General features: G+C 36.7%; 1 protein-coding gene across 1 annotated transcript in view; it reads left to right on the forward strand.

Moving 5' to 3' along the window:
• Positions 1 to 10,031, forward strand: part of LOC106522509 (platelet-derived growth factor subunit A) — a 17,550-nt gene extending 7,519 nt beyond the window's left edge. Inside the window, exons 5-6 of the mRNA XM_014015540.1 lie at positions 7,258 to 7,384; positions 8,727 to 10,031. Of these exons, the coding sequence (XP_013870994.1) occupies positions 7,258 to 7,384; positions 8,727 to 8,737 (138 nt within the window). The 3' untranslated portion in view covers positions 8,738 to 10,031. The remainder of the gene's footprint in view (positions 1 to 7,257; positions 7,385 to 8,726) is intronic.
• Positions 10,032 to 17,688: the final 7,657 nt, after the last annotated feature.

The following is a 17,688-nucleotide window of genomic DNA, read 5'->3' on the forward strand; positions in this document are numbered from 1 at the left end:
TGTCCATACCATCTTCCTCCATGTCCTCACTTCATCTTCCTCCATGTCCTCACTTCATCTTCCTCCATGTCCATACCATCTTCCTCCATGTCCTCACTTCATCTTCCTCCATGTCCTCACTTCATCTTCCTCCATGTCCTCACTGCATCTTCCTCCATGTCCTCACTTCATCTTCCTCCATGTCCTCACTTCATCTTCCTCCATGTCCTCACTTCATCTTCCTCCATGTCCTCACTTCATCTTCCTCCATGCACTTACCATCTTCCTCTATGTCCTCTCCAGCTGCATCCATATTTCTCCTCACTGTCCTTTTCCTGCAGCTGCATCTCTAACATCCTTCTGTCCCTAAGCAGAGTTGGAAAGTAACAAAGTACAAATACTTTGTTGTTGCTGTACTTAAGTAGAAATTTTGGTTATCTGTACTTTACTTGAGTACATATTTTTCAACGTACTTTTTACTTTTACTCATTACATTTTTACACAATTATCTGTCACTACCTTTTTTTAAAAATGTAAGAAGTAGAAAGTCCTTACTCCTATTTTATTTGGAGTTGTTATTACTTAAAAAAACTATAAATTGTGTCTCCTGTATAGAGTGAATTTAATTGTGTTTGGATGAGAAGTATAAATATATACCATTTTGACACCCTATTAGCTTGTACACAACCCATCACAGCTGCACACAGTTAGAAAAAAATATTTTTTGGGTAAGTCACCTCCCAATACATGTCATTTTGGAAAATCTAACTGCTCACTTTTACTCAGTACTTTTACTTTTAATACTTACCGGTAAGTAGATTTTGTGTCAGAATTTTACTTTTGATACTTAAGTACAAAAAATATCAGATACTTTTAAGTTTTTTACTCAAGTAATATTTTAGAGAAGACTTTTTTTAACCAAAGTATTTTTATGATAAGATACTTGTACTTTTACTCAAGTATCACTTTACTGTCCCTGAACTGCACATGTCCAAACCAAGATGAGACTATAGTGGAATCTTTAAAACAAACAGTTCAAATAAGTAGAAGAAACATAAAGATGATTGTAAAAAAAGCTGAGTTTTAAGGAGAATGTTGTCAGAGATCAAGAGGGAAAAAACCAAAGAGTCTGATTTTCTGTGCTTTGTCCTCCTAAAGCTTGACTCAGATGCTCACAGAGGAAATCAAAAATAAAGTCACTCACATGTGCAGAGATTATTCAGAGTTCAGAGGGTGAAAAGGCACAGCTGCACTCAGATACAGCCTGAAGGAACATACCAGGATCCAGGTTCAGGCGGTGTGTCCATGCATGAGACGAAGAAAGAAAACAATCAGCACTAAAATTATAATTATCATTAACGTCTATTATATGATAAAGTAAGGAATCTGTAACTTCAGAGGCTGGATTGTTGTTTAGTTTCTGTCAAATACAAAGAAAATCATTCATTTATTTTTTTTTAGCAAAGGTTAGGGTTAGTATTTTTGTAAACATGCACACAGCTTCTAATCATGTTTTTTTATTTGTACTCAATTTGTCTGACTGAATAATGAAACCTGGAGTGACCTTGTTCCAGCCAGATGAGCATCAATTAGCCTTCAGATGCTCTCATGTCATAAAACGCTYCCAGAAACAAGCTGTCGAGATCAAACTTTGATGAATCGTTAATTATTTTTTTCAAAATAAAAAAGGCAGCCACTCAGACATAATTAAAAACATCTAACTWTGGTTTTACCCTGAAGGAACACTTTTAAATAAAAAAACAACAAACCCTTTCTTGGTTCTGTTTGTTTGCTTCTGAATCCTTTGAAATTTGACCACCTTTTAGGTAACACTTGTACAGAGATATAGAAACCTTAAAGCACGTCTGCAGATTGATATCTAACATTCCACTCTCCAAAGAACCACATCTGTGTTAATAAAAAATAAAGCTATATGCAGCCTGCTGGTATGAAGATTGGTACAGGCACCAACCTGCCACTTTACCGGCAACCACGCTTTTTCCTTTTATATAATACTGGCTTTTTGTGCCTATGTTGCATGTGCAGCTAAATCCAGTTAAAGTGTTTTAAACAGGATAAAAAGAGCTGCTTTGCTGATGCAATCCCTAAATTATGGCACTTTTGTTCTGTTTTGTCAAAGTTACTTTTCATTTTGTTGGACATACACCATGTAATCTAATCTATATGGGTCACTCACAGGCCTGTATTGGCTGACTGGTCACATCCAAATGTGTAAATTAGCAGTTCTGACACCAATCAGAGTGATGAGTTATTGTTAAAACATTCTAGACACATTTGAAGTTATGTTCTAGCAGTGACATCAGTCCCAGAACAGGAGGTAAAGGCTTGACTTGAGAGTCCAGTATACTTGATCCAAAGCCGAACAGTCGACGCGCGGTCACGTGGTTGTTCGATGTTCCTGTTCACACACACCTTTTATTGCTGCAGAGAMACACTGCGCCGAGCTCCTGGAAAACCCCTTCCACTGAGGCAGGGCAAGCCCAAGCCGTTTTGGTGAGATTTATTTTATTTCACCCTCCATTTGTTGTGCCCCCTAGWKGRMMRSMMCCTTAGCATTTGCCTATACTGCTTATGTCACGGGCTGACCATGTACTRTGGGATWCGYCACTGCATGGGATTTCTTCCTATTGAGTCAACACTTTGGGGAAAAAAAATCTCCACTCCGTTATCTGCCGTAACTTTTACTACAAATCTGTCAGTTTGTGAGGCTGAGTGCAGGCAGAATCTAAAGTAAAAAAAAGTATTTTAATAAACAAAGGAGGGCTGTCGTGGTAGCAAAAACGTAGACTTCAGGGAACAGCACGAGGAACACAGATGACAACCACACTGACTGGTGAACAGTACAATGAACAAACACAGAATGAGGACAAGACACCAAATATAAAGGGAAAGTAATGAGGACAAATGAGAAGCACCTGGAGGAGACACAAGAGGAAACAGGTGAGCGTGGGCGGGGCTACAGGGCAGAGAAACACAGGGGAACACTGAAACACTAGAAAAACCAAGAAAACAAACACAGACTGTGACACAGTTAAAGCTTGTGGCAGACAGTTTCCTCCGTGCACGTCTGTGCTCTCTATCCATAGGTTTTTGGCCGTTTAACTACACACCTACAGAAACAGACATCAAAAAGGATGCAATTTCCATCAGGCAACTGCGACAATGATTTTGGCTGTTCGAATGTCAAGACTTTATACTCTGTCAGATGTTAAGAAATCTGTTCTTACTCATGGTGTGAGATGTTCAATTTCATATGGACAATTTAGACTCAGAGAAACTGCAGGGCAGAAGTCCTAGTCAGCTCTTTTTCTTTCTCTCTGCAGCACAAGTCATACGCAAACAGAAACAACACAACAACAACATGATTGACAGAGGTAAATGTGATGATGATGCATGGGTTGTAGGAGAGAAATAAATAAAATATGTTAGAAGAGGAGAAGGAACTAGAATATATGATATTTTTTGTTGTCAACTGGTGAGAAACACTAATTTACATCTTGTGCTGATGACAACACCTCCAGAAATTGTGCTGTCATCTTAATTCTTTAACTCAGCAGAGAAGTTGAAGTGAAACGAGAGCAAAGTAGCTCAGCTGCCTTTTCCCATAAGTATGTCTGCAAAATTCTGACCAATCCCATWATAACTGATACATACCCCTGTGAGGAAAAAGTTCACTCAGGAGCTTGTTGTTGCAGTGTCTGTGAGAACAAAGTGGCATCACTTTTGTCATGCAACCATGTAAATAAATACATATTTAACATCTCATATATATATGCTCATACTTTATACTCATGAAGTATTAACCAGCTTTTAAGAAGAAAAGATAGATAGAGGTTTGCTTTCAACAACGTAGCGTTTTTGTTCACACAAGTACGTTGTTCCTTTAAAAAGTTGTTTTATAAAACTAAGAAATGATAAATGATCCGTCCCTGRTTTTTAAGACATTTTCAGCATAACCTGCTTAAATCACTTCAAAAATGATCAGATTATCCCTTTTAGTGTTTGCATTTTGCCCATTTTTTACCCATTTTGCCCATCCCAGCATTTTTAATCTTTTGTCTTAGTATGTGGCACAGCTTCATGCCACTTAGTATAAATGCAGTTTGAAGAACTTTGACACTGCCAGTGGTTTACATTYGCTATCGTTCTGGCAGATGTTTTAGAAAGTTCCTGAAAGAAAACTGCTACAGCCAGCTCTGCTGCTGCTATTTCGAGCTTTAACACCTGAATTATTTGTTGTAAATCTTGTGTTGGTGCTAAGATTTATAAAAGCCTTTACATTCATCTCTATGGCAGCAATCCACKTTGTTCTTGGCACAGACCAGCTGTAAGCCTGTCAGTCCAGTAACTCTTAATTCCCTCCGACTGCAGCTGTTCAAAGAGCTATATCTTTAACCGGTAAGATAATAATTGTTCATTACCCGTCCACAGAAAGCCACTTCAAAACACTGTTGGTTTAATTAAGCATGAGGTTTTGTATTTAAGCAGTCTTCTGCAGGATGTCAGGACTTATTTTTTTCTTAGTTTTTTTTTTACCTCAACTGAACCTCCTTCCTTGTGTGTTTTTTTTTTTCTTTTTTTGTAAATTCAAGTCTCAGCTTGGTTGTGTCTGAGTTTGTTCAGACTTGAAGCAAAGATGTTTTTGCAATCAGACCTGGAAGTCCACTGATTTGGCTCCACATCAGAGACGTGAGCACRAAGCATGGACACTGTTTGCATATTTTTTGCTGCAGTTTTACACCTGGGTTACTCATATTAAAGAGCAACTGTTTCAGCAGCTGTGGTCTGATGTTCCGTGTTGACAGAACGTGYGGACTGGGGGTGTTGAAAGCAAACAGTGAGTGAAATCAAACCTCTTGTCAGCGTGAAAGCTGCTCRTCCATCCGAACAAGAGCGGGCACACCCATCTGTTTACACAGTGAAGAAATAACTTCAGGAAACATTTTGTCTGCGCTTCATGCTCGCTGTCTCAGACAGACACATCTAAACCCATATCAGACGTTTGCTAGAAAATTAGTTCATGTAAAACCACATGTTTACTGGGTACTCTGGATTGATGCAGTCTACTTTTTGAGGTGATGCATTCATAACTTTTCAGCTTTATGACAATGGAAGAGTTGTTGTTTAAATACAATGAAAACTGTTTCTGACCCCAGTATTCAACAACAAAAAGAAAAGAGAGATGCAAATACACTGCCTGGCCAAAAAAAAAAAAAAAAAGGTCAGCACCAAATAAAGTCACTCACTCTAATATTTGGCCGAACCTCATTTAGCTTTGATTACGGCTCACATTCTCTGTGGCATTGTTTTAATAAGCTTCTGCAGTGTTACAAGATTTATTTCCATCCAGTGTTGTATTAGGTTTTCACTAAGATCTTGCATTGATGATGGTAGAGTCTGACCGCTGTGCAAAGCCTTCTCCAGCACATCCCAAACATTCTCAATGGACTCTGTGGAGCCAATAACTGTGTGAAAATGATGTCTCGTGCTCCCTGAATCCCTCTTTCACAATTCAAACCCGATGAATCCTGGCATTACCATTGTGGAATATATCTATTGGTGACACTAACTATTGATGCTCACTAGGGTTGGGTGAGATTGGCAAAAAATAAATCACGATTAATTGTGGTATTTAGCTGATAACGATTAATTTGACGATTGGTCCCTGAACGTCCTCAAATCCTAGTCACATGACCAATTTAAATCAYTTAAGTGGGAAAGATTTGCTCTCTATAAAAATGTGTTCCAAATGGTGTCAAAAGTACAGACTTCAGGCTATACATCAATTTTCAAATTGTGTTGATAGACCACGTAAAACTGGAGTTATGATAAATAAATTGCAGAATGTTTTTTTTAAATGTTCATCATATGAAGCAGAGAGGAGCATCAAGCAGACTGACTGGGGATTTCCCCAGTCAGTCTGCAGGGTGGCATTAACTGTATTAATCAAGTGTCAAAAAAATAATCGAAAGTTTTTCTGATGATTAATTGCACACAACACGATTTCGCCCAACCCTAATGCTCACATTGATTTTAAAACTTGTGTGCATCTAATTTGAACATCATGAACTCAGTTTTCCAAAGATATGTTTGATAAATATGGTTGTGATCAGGTTTTTGGACATTTACTGTACACGTGTAACTTTAACCAGATATGACAGTCAGAAAACCTCATATTTCAGGGTGTCAGAAATAAATATCTATTCAAGAAACCTGGCATTTTTGAGATTGTTACAACCTGTGCTTTGACATCTTAGCTCTGATGTGTTGCCTTGAAAACACTCATTTGAAATGTAATACTGGGCTACAAACAACAAGCTTTTCATTAGGATAATGGCAAGTTTAAAAGAAGAGATCGTTTAATCTAATTCTTATTCCTTTAAGTTTAGATTAGGTTCAGTAATTTATTTCATGTTGAGCTAGATTYAGGCAACACTGTTTTCTGGGGAAGAACCTAAACTACTTGGTGGTGAAACTTTGACATGTTTTAGGTCATTGTGCCACTTGTTAGGGCTTTAGTCAAAGGAATAATTCAAAAGGATTGATTGATTGATTGATTGATTGATTGATTGATTGATTGATTGATTGATTGATTGATTGATTGAGCAACAATATTGTATTCACACATGCACTACATTCTTTATTCAAAAACACTTATTTTCATTGTGATCCAATAAATGTGGTCCAATTATGTTTTTTCATACTTTTTGTATGTTTGTTTTGTATATTTTTGGTATATTGGCCCAAAAAAGTAGAATTTGTTAGAATGATGACTGATTGGCTAACAGCTGCAATTCTTCACKTTAGAATAAATCCAAAGGTTTAACTGCGAAGGTGGGTCAATGTTTAAGTAAAAGGCTAATCTTTGCATGGCCTTTTGATTGGGATTAAGGTGACAAATAGCAAAATTTGTCTGCTCCACACTTGGCCCAGATACCACAAAGCATGATGGCCTAGATGTGGTTTGCCAGAGTTAGTCCATGCATGGGCCAGCACCACATAAACCAAACCACAACTGGGTCAGTTGTGKCATGCCATCCTAAAAACAGTGTTTGCCAGACCTGGCCCGCATCAGGTAGGACAAATCATTTGGCATACCAGCTCTGACCCATACCTGTCTGCTGTGTGAGGCGACAGAACTGTCTTTATTTTAGTGAAGAAAAGTAGTTGGACATGTTCATGTTTTCAGCTTTAATATAAGATAGAAAAGTYGATAGTTTTTCTTCTCTGATTGTTTGTGAACTCTGTCTCTGGCAGGTGGCRAAGGTAGAATACGTACGACGGCGGCCGAAGCTGAGGGAGGTGCAGGTGATGTTGGTGGACCACTTAGAGTGTGTATGCACCAACAAACACCACATCAGCCCAAATTCAGACACAGACAATGGTGAGCATCCAACTGAGTGTGAGAGTGTGTGTGTGTGTGTGTGTGTTGTGAAGTTATTTAGTGGCTTCTACGGTGCCTTGCGAAAGTATTCGGCCCCCTTGAACTTTTCGACCTTTTGCCACATTTCAGGCTTCAAACAAAGATATAAAATTGTAAACTTTTGTGAAGAATCAACAACAAGTGGAACACAGTTATGAAGTGGAACAAAATTTATTGGATTTTTTAAAACTTTAACAAATAAACTGAAAAATTGAGCATGCAAAATTATTCAGCCCCCTTGTGTTAATACTTTGTATCTCCACATTTTGCTGCGATTACAGCTGCAAGTCACTTGGGGTATGTCTCTATCAGTTTTACACATGGAGAGACTGAAATTTTTGCCCATTCTTCCTTGCAACACAGCTGGAGCTCAGTGAGGTTGGATGGAGAGCGTTTGTGAACAGCAGTTTTGCATTGTGGCCAAAAAGTTTTTTGGTTTCATCTGACCAGAGCACCTTCTTCCACATGTTTGCTGTGTCTCCCAGGTGGTTTGTGACAAACTTTAAACAAGACTTTATATGGATTTCTTTGAGAAATGGCTTTCTTCTTGCCACTCTTCCATAAAAGACAGATTTGTGCAGCGTACAACTGATTGTTGTCCTATGGACAGACTCTCCCACCTCAGCTGTAGACCTCTGCATCCACAGTGATCATGGGCCTCTTGGCTGCATCTCTGATCAGTCTTCTCCCTGTTCCAGATGAAAGTTTAGAGGGACAATGGGGTCTTGGTAGATCTGCAGTGGTCTGATACTCCTTCTATTTCAATATGATTGCTTGCTTAGTGCTCCTTGAGATGTTTAAAGCTTGAGAAATCTTTTTGTATCCAAATCCAGCTTTAAACTTCTCCACAACAGTATCTCAGACCTGCCTGGTGTGTTCCTTGGTCTTCATGATGCTCTCTGCACTTTAAACAGAACCCTGAGACTATCACAGAGCAGGTGCATTTATACAGAGACTTCATTACACACAGGTGGATTCTATTTATCATCCATCATTTAGGATATCAATGGATGATTCAGGGATCCTCACTGAACCTCTGGAGTCAGTTTGTTGCACTGAAAGTAAAGGGGATGAATAATTTTGCACGCCCCACTACTACAATTTGGTAATAAAAATAATTAAAACAAGTTAAAAATTAAATTCAAATTAAACACAGGTATTTATTAGCTCATCCACCTGATGTGATCCAATAGTCTAACCAAACCATATAAACAATCAGTTTTATTTTTGTGTACAAATTCTTCATCTTGCATGATGCAAATTCATCTGTTCTCATTTTCATTCAAATTTTTCCTTTATTTAGGCATCAGGTGAAAAGGAGAAGATGAGACAGTGAAGAAAATAAAGACACAACAAGAACTGTTCCCATCTGCTATCAAGCAACAAGTTTAACGGATGACACAGTGTGTTTCCACAGGATGTTTGGGGAATTTGATGGAGAATATTTGACTCAAACCACTGAACACCTCTTTCAACAGGATGATGATTCCTCTGCAGAGACAACAGGAACAAATTGTTCAAGCAGAGGTGATGTGGGATTTATGACACAGAAGAGATTCTGTCCTCTTTACTCAGAGACTAAGATTATTTTCTTACTTTCTGTTTGGAATCCTTTCTAAGAGCAGTGACTGGGATTAGGGTTTTATGCACCAAGAGATGTGCTTGTTCACTGTAAAAACAAACCAACAAAGATCAAGAAAAAAAAAATCCTTTATACTATCTTATTTTCATATCTGTTCATTTTTTATTACTGTCTGCTTCTATTTCTGGTATGTTTTCTGCATAAAATTTTTAAGTGGGGGACATTACTGACAATAAAAAAAAATGTTTATATAAACCAGATTTTGTGTGGTGATCAGAAAAAAAAGCCTTAAAGAAAATATTTTTGGTGCTTTCAAAGTAACTGAGAACCGTTCAAGGAATTTAAAGTGTTGCTGTGTTTTTACTTAAGCTAAATCTCTTATAAATAAAAAAAAAAAACTGAGCAAAAGGAGAGTAAAAGTTAAATGCATATGTTCTTTAGTCTATTAAACAGTTAACAGGTTAATGTTCAGTGCTGCTACAGAGATTACTGGTTTGATGCCTTCCTAAAATTACCGGCTAAGCCATTTTTTTCAAGTTTGTCAAAAATCTCCAAAAACAAGGTACACTTTTGGTTAAGTATTTTGTGCTTCCTGAATGACTTGGAAAATAAAATAACTTAGGCAATTACTTTAGGAAGGTGTTGATGTGTTATTCCACTCCCAGTTTAAGGAAATTACCTGTTTCCTTTGACCTGAAGTTTAATAGAAATAATAATGTTTTCAGTGGTGATATCATCTCTGACTCACCAACAAACACTAAAGGATGTGAAGAAAAACACAACTTCTTAATTAAAACATAACTCTCTCTGAAGCTTGTGCAATTTGGATTCTGTAAAAAGAGATTTTAAAGTTAAATATTATGTTGGGTTTTGTCATTTATTACTGCATTTAGGCTGTTTRTTGTTTTCAGAAAATTAAAGAGATGAGTAAAAAAATATGTTGTTTTTGAATAAAGTGAAGTAAGGACAAATGTATAGTAATTTAATCTTTTAACTTAACAGACATAAACATGTTTTAAAACATAATAACTGGGTTATCTGTCAAAGTTCAAAATGCTAAAACCACACTCTGTTCCAGCCCAGTATCTGTCAAATTAACTGGGTTTGAGATTTTTTTTTTTTTGTTTCATAAGGTCGGCTATTCAAACCCAAGTTGATTCCATAATATGCAGACAAATTAGTCTCAAGACTTGAGTGAGCACATCGACTTTTACAAGTGCACAGATCTGTTTGCCTGTGAATATGTCTTTTGAGACATTCTTACTGCCACAGATTGACACRAGTAATGYTGCGTTCAAGGCTGGTGAAAATCTGGGACATTGGGAAAAAATATTTCTGATTAGGGATAAAAGCTTATGAACCTTAAAACATGCACMTATACTTCTTGTTGAAGAATAACCTAATTATTTCCCTTGAAAATAACTTTATATTCTGTATCTTTTGTGTGGACTGTACATTTGAAGTAATTTAATTTGGTAGACTGTACAGCTGAGATAAATATATTTAAATACTATTTTTTGTGGACAAACTGCAGACAACATGTATTTTCTCATTATTATACTTTTTATCTGTTATTATAAATTTCCAATCTTTTCAATTTAGGTTATTTATCTCAGCTTTAAAGTCAAAGTGTACCATTTTGGAATGTCAATGCAAGCATATGGGTTTTATATACTGTGGGATTTATGAGCTATTGTGCCAAGTCAAATCGGTATTTTTCTAATAAAAAGTCTTAATTGTCATATTCACAGGTAAGCAGATCTGTGCACTCATGCACATGCAAATCTTGGCGTGTGCTCAAATCTAGCTGTGCTCACATTCGATCATTGTTGCGTGCGCTCAGATCTTTTTGAGACTAATTTATCTCCATAATTCTAAAAGTTCTTCTGCTGTAGATGCACAACTTATTAATACTTTCTGATTTTGATTTTTGAGATATTTTGCAGTTTGACACAGATGCAAACAAGGGCAGCAGGCAATAGTTAAACAGATCGTTGAAAAGCATACAACAGTAAACAGAAGGGATAATTTTGAGTTTTGTTTTTTTTTTGCTGGTCATGAAAACCTCACTTTCATCATCCAAACTGGAGCTACATATTTAAACTTCGTGTGCGGCTACATTAGTCTCGGATCCTTGGACCAGTTTTATTGCTTTTTGTGCATTTTGCAGCCATTTCAGTCAGCTTTTCAAGATCCAGACACTAAACATTTTTTATGACACATCAGAGGCAAACTACATTTATTTTGAAAAGACAAAAAAATGTATAATAATAGTAATAATAATAAATGCTTGTTGGACGGGTATTTAAAAATCTGATGGACGAGTGGATTTATGTAAGTCTGAGGTCACTTTGCATAACTTATCTGGCATGTTGCTCTTGAAAGAGTTAGTGTAAACCTCATGTAGACATTAACCACCAGTGTAACCAGACTGAATAGTTGCTGTAAATACATAAATCCCATAATTTAGTGGTTTTGTCTGAGCTGCACAAAGACGACAGTGTTTAAAAAAGAAGGAAAAAAAGCAGGTTTTGGTTGTATGCTATGTGTTATGTTGTGTTCCCAGGCTCCAGTTAAATATCCAAAAAGAAAATGCATGAAGCAGAGAAAGTATCATGTGGACATAAACCTCTTGTGTGAGAGGGAACAAGGAGAGACAGRTGGGGGATAAGACTGTAACGAGGTCTGAAAAGTGAGAGGGAGGAAATGAAAACGGACAGGATGGAGTACAGTCAGGGAGAGAAAGTATAAAACAGAGTAAATTTGTCTTTGTGTGAAAGACGGGATAAAGAGGGGGTTGGTGTGTGTGCAACAGAGGGAGAAACTCCATCYCTCTAAAGCTCCGTTAAGCAGATTAACAACAGGCCAGCTAAAATGCTCAACCCTCCACAGGTCAAGCACAACCTGATACAGACTGATGGAAGTCCAACTCGCCCCTCAGAGAACAGATTTCAGATCAGATTACCAAACTGCCGTGTTTCTATAAGCAGCCATTCAGAAGCAGCAACTAAATCTGATTTAGGGTCAGGGTTTTTTTGGATAAATGCCCTCAGGTCTTGTTGTAACAGGTCACATTTAACATTTACATCAGATTGTAGGAAAAGACGGACGTTTCAACAAGTRCGCAGGCACTTTTTAAAATGGAACTACTTAAAAAAGCACTGACTATGTTTGACAATTATTTTGATAGTCATACTGCTGCTAAAATTAAAAGTTATAGTTCAGATTTTTTCAAGTCAAAAAAATTTTGAACAGTTAATATCTTACCTGTTGTAGATAGCTATCTTAAGGGGATCATTTTAGAAGAACAGAGTTTATTAAACCAAATTGATTARCTTGCATGCTAATCTAAAGAAGCCACAGTAAACTGCTGTCATTCTAAAACAACTCCAATCTCCAAGTTTTCATATCTCCTTATGCAAATGCTATTTCATAAACCTTCACACCACCATCAATATCACATTACACAGAGTATTTATWGAGTTCTGGTTATTTGCATATCAGTGGGGAAATAATAAATAAAATAAAAAACAACTGTGTAATGCAAAATTGAGGTTTATAAAAACAGCTTTTGCACAAAGCAAAGTACAATTATGAAAAGGAGGTGTTTAATCAGTAAGAATCTGCTTGGAAAGTAGCTTTGTTAAACTAGCCATCATTAAATAGTCAAAATGATTCAAGAAATATCACTTTCATGATGGATCCAATCTTTCAAAATGTGTTACAAATCATGCAAACACTGCTTGACACAGTCATCTGCTTCCCATTACACTGGCATGCTGATATTTGGCCAGAAAGTTTAAATTTGTATTTAATGTTTTTCCATTATTTTTACTTAAAAATAATTATAGAATCAAAGGTGCACGTTTTCTGAACTGGGGGTGCAAATTTATGTTTTTCCTCAATTATTTTGGTTTCCAGCAATAATGCAAAAGCAGTTAGGTCTTATTTACAAAATGAAAAAAAAATGAATTAAAAAAACACACATCTCCTTCCATGATCTTTGAGTTGGTTCAGTCCAACTCAGCAGAACACTGTTAGCTGCTATCTCGCTAGTCAGACAGAATTTTTTTTATTTGTGTTAAATTTGTTTAGCTTTTTTTTGACTATAGAAGTAAAGACTGAATGATATAACACAGCATAAGGTACACACAGGTTCACAAAAAGTGGGAAAAAGTTTAAAAAATCTTAAACAAGCGAACACACTTATTGTTAACAGTGCATCTTGTGGCTGGTCAAGCATCCATCTTTTGTCCTCTTAAACCTGCTGCTTTAATTTCCATGAGTCACGCAGACCAGTTTCACCAGATAAACAAGTCCACTTCCCACCGTCAGACTTGTTCCCACCACWGGGTCCAAAAGGAAAGCAGAACTGGACAACTGACTCTGAGGTTTGGCAAACTACAGCAGGATGGAGTTTTACTGCTGTGTGGCCAAAGCCAATGTTTTAGTGTTGGATCCTGTGTGGAGATTTTATTTCCAGAGAACAGTGAGGTGAAGAGGCAGGGAAAAACATTTCTTGAGTTTCAGTTGCCTCCTACCTGATTAGCTAGTGACATTTTAAAATATCCGTCCATTTCTCACATGTTTGGAATGAAAACCGCTCCTGATCCCTCAAGTTCAGACTGTCTTCTCCAACAGAATGTCTTGTTGGAGCACATGCATTAAACATCATACATGACGTTCCTGTTTTCTTCCTTTAGAGCCTTCAGCTAAAAAAGCTAAACTTATTCGGACCCCCACAGAGCTTTTATTTTATCACAATCAGTGTTTGGCTCTGAATATAAGAAATGCAAAAAATCAAATAAGGAAGTTAGGAATAATTAATCAGGAGGCTGGTTGGAGCGGATCTTGTACATTTTAAGTTGTAACATTTTGCAGCAAGTGGGAATGATCAGAACAACACCAGGTACCACCACAACCCTGATTGGAAAAGTGGGTTAAAAATGGTTTCATTCATACTTTCTATCATTTGAATCTTGAAACCRTCCATTTTTGGTTTGATTTCGGAAATTAAATTGATTTGTAGTTGGTTTGTTCCTACATGCGTGAAGCAGCTGCTGCAAGTCTTCGCTAAGCCTCGGGGAAAACAGCTGCTTGATCTCTCTGATATTCAAACTCACCGTGCAAAAAGCACCTTCGTTTTCTTCTGCTCACTGTTTGACTTCAGCGCAGTTCTTTGAACACATAAGCTTCCTTCAAACGCATCCAAACACTAGACTGAAAGCCTTCCTGCCGTCTCCGACCCCTGCAGATCCACCTTTGTCTTTGTTTGGGCCGAGCTAAAGACCCGCTGCCGCCTCTGAGCAACACAAAGATGAAAGCAAYGATGTAGTTGAGTAGGGACATAAAAGTAGAGTGGAAATCAGTTTGGGACTTTTTTTCTGAGTTGTTAATGAATAATTTTGACATTTAAATGTGACAAAAGGCAATGAAGTACTTCTAGCTTTTCAGACGTTAATGTTCAATTTTGTTACTTTTTTATTTTGAATTTGTTACTGTTCCTGCAGATTTGGAAATACTCATAAAATAATACATCAAAACYAACATTCCACTGGAAATAGTGGGATTTAGTACATTTTACAACTGTGAAAATTTGGGGGGGGAAAATCATAAACGTTGCACTCTGGATTTTAACTTTAAATCTGGATCTGCATGCTTTTTTAAAATGTGTCTTGTTTCTGACCTGTGTGACACTAGATGTTTCAGCCTCCRATGGTTCAGACATTTTCTTTTAAGTGTAGTTTCCACACTTGTTCATTTGAGGCTGTGTCCCTCGTAGTCAGGGAGTGAGAGACACAGGTGTCACCGTGGTGACCCTTGACAGGCACTGACAGCAGCTTCAACACTTTTTTTTATCTTGTTCGCTTTACACTTTTTAATATAATCAAAACGTTAGCATTTTTAACCGATTACTGAGTGTTCTAATGACTGCTGTGTTCTATAAAAGAAACCTGATTTAAATATTTTCAGAAATTTTCTTTTCTCACTATTCTTACATGAGACTCCTCTGATGTCTGTTACACAACTCATTAATAGTCACAGGCTGTAACCTATTTTGTTGGAAATCATCTGTATGTGGAGATTAAGCCATGATGTCAYATGTGGCTGTGAGTAAAGGCAGTCTGTTGTAGTTATTTTTATGTTTTTGTGTCTGGCCTCTTGTCCATTTAATCCCTCAGTGATTGTGTTCTTGTTTATCACAGAAGCCATTAAAGGGATCCCCGATTGTAACATTAGACTTTATTTGATAAACATATATTTTAACTGTAAAATAAAGACTGTAAAAATACTGTAGGCTGTTTAGTTTTGTACATTTTTAAATATATATTTGAACACGGATGAAGCCATTTTATTTACAWGCAAAGCATTCTGGGTAAATGATGGCGTGGATAGGTCATCGGTGCGAGGCTGCTAGCGAGCTATATCCACCCTGAAGGTTAATCTTGGACAATATCTGATGATTGACTCTTTTAAATGAAACCAGAGTGCGTTGACAGAGAGGAAAAGGTTGAAATGACTCAGCCTGTAACTGTTACAAAAGGACAACTGATATTACCAACGTTTAAAAACTGTTACGGCCAGAGGTCTTTCTTCTATGTTTGTACTAAAGCATGAAGAGACATTCCTCAAAACATAAAGTCCATTTCAAAACTACAGCCATTTAAGAAGAATCTTGTCTGCCATCTGCTGGACACTTTTTGTTGTGCTCATATTTAGATGTCCTATTTTGCAAATGCTGCCTTCCTGAAATTTGGTATGCTTGTTTGTCTTTGTGTCTATGGTGTATAATGATGTGATTGTGATGCTGTAATTCTGAGTGTTTGTGTGCTGCAGAACAGGAACCTGTTGTAAAACAGCAATTATGCTGAGTCAGGCTTGATTTTTAATAATCTTTTCCYRTTAAATAAAYAAATCAAATCAAATGTATAGCTGTATTTCATCTCTTTGCTCTGATGATCAGTTTTATTATAGTTTTTACCTCAGTTTTGTTTATTTGGCACTTATTCACCTCAAAAGAACACACAACTTCTGAATCATATTTATGATAGAGTCAAAGTTACCACAGTTTAACTAGCTGTAAACACGTCAGTTTTAAATGTGCTCTGGATCCCAACTCTAAAGTGTCAGTGTTGTAAAGCTATCCACTGAAAAATACTTCTTTTATGGTCTGAACTGAATTCTCTTGAAGTACGGAGCTCTCCATTCACTAAGAGCTCCTGTCAGCAGAGAGAAAAATGCCAGCAGCTTGAAAAAGAAAGGGAAAAAAGGGGAAAGGAAAGTCAGGGGGCAGAGCGGGCCATTGAGGCTGATAATAAATCTACTTTTATTATTGAGTGAGCATCAAGAGAACAGATGCTTTACTGAGARGACCAGCCGAGCTTCAACAATCAGATGGTTCAAAGTAACTCGCACAATTTATGTGAATATGTGAAGTTGACTTTATTAGTTTTTTTTTACTCAACTTAGTATTTAAATTTAAACTTAAGTTCAGATTGAAATATTAAAAAGGAGAAACTCTTGCAGCAGTTAAAGCAAACAAATTCCAACACATAAACTATTGTTTTTATATATTTTAAGAACGTGTGAAAGTATAAAATTAGAAAATGACTGACCTTGCAAGTTTTACCTTAAGTACCAATAGAAAGGTCTTAACTTAAAGTACTAGATGTTTGGAAGTGGAGTTTTGTGAAAAGGTTAGGAATAAAATACATCTTACCTGTTGTAAATAACTTTTTCAATGAGCTCAGTTTAGAGAAATAGAAGTTAGTTTTGACTGAACTGAAAAGTTAATTCAATGTTGAATTATGGTCAAAAAAGTTGATGTTTGGTTAAGGTCAACTGGTTAAAGTCACCCAGTGATGGTGAATCAACCACCTACCATCCAATTCTAACTATTAACAAATGTTGAAAAGATGTTATTGAATCAATGTTGTTTCATTGTGGAATTGTAATAAGTGAAATGCCAATGTCTAATCAATGTTGAATCATTGAATGCTGTTTGTCACACCCCTCCTCCTCCTCCACCTCCCCTCTCGAGGAGGAGAAGGTAGAGGAGAAAAAGAGGTTGAATCAACATTGATAGCGAATCAGTTATGGTTGAAAATCTCACATTGTTTCAACATGCAAGTCACCGACCACTTTCTGTATAATTTTAACACTGATGAATGTTGATGCCTCATCATATTTCAACGTTGAGTCACTCATATTTTGCTATAGAAGAAGGTGTATTGCTACAGTCTTACAAAAACTGTTTTCAGAGGTTCATGCAAATACTGTTTTATAAAGTTTTACTTTACCTTTAGTTATCTATTACATTTGAAATTCTTAATTATTTGCAAGTTAACATACTGTAGTGTCATCAGCAGTCAGATAGCACCACTGTATTGCAGCCAGGGGTACTTCCAGTGAGAATATCATCATTGCATTTGTTTCCTCCAGATGAGTCACTGTAAACTTCCTGTGAAAAATTYCAGACACTGAAAAATAATTTTAAAAAACAAATGAAACGATGACGCAGGGRTTCACAAAAAATGATTTGATCTCATTTTGCTGTATCTTTTTGTGTCGTTTGATCCAATCTGTACCTGCATGAGTAAAAAAGAATTATATATAATTTTTTCATTATATTTTCTTGAATGTTTGGAATTTTCTTGCAATATAAAGCCTCCTGGGCAGACAT

This window comes from Austrofundulus limnaeus, unplaced genomic scaffold (assembly GCF_001266775.1).
Source record: "Austrofundulus limnaeus strain Quisiro unplaced genomic scaffold, Austrofundulus_limnaeus-1.0 Scaffold130, whole genome shotgun sequence".
Classification (NCBI taxonomy): Eukaryota; Metazoa; Chordata; class Actinopteri; order Cyprinodontiformes; family Rivulidae; genus Austrofundulus; species Austrofundulus limnaeus.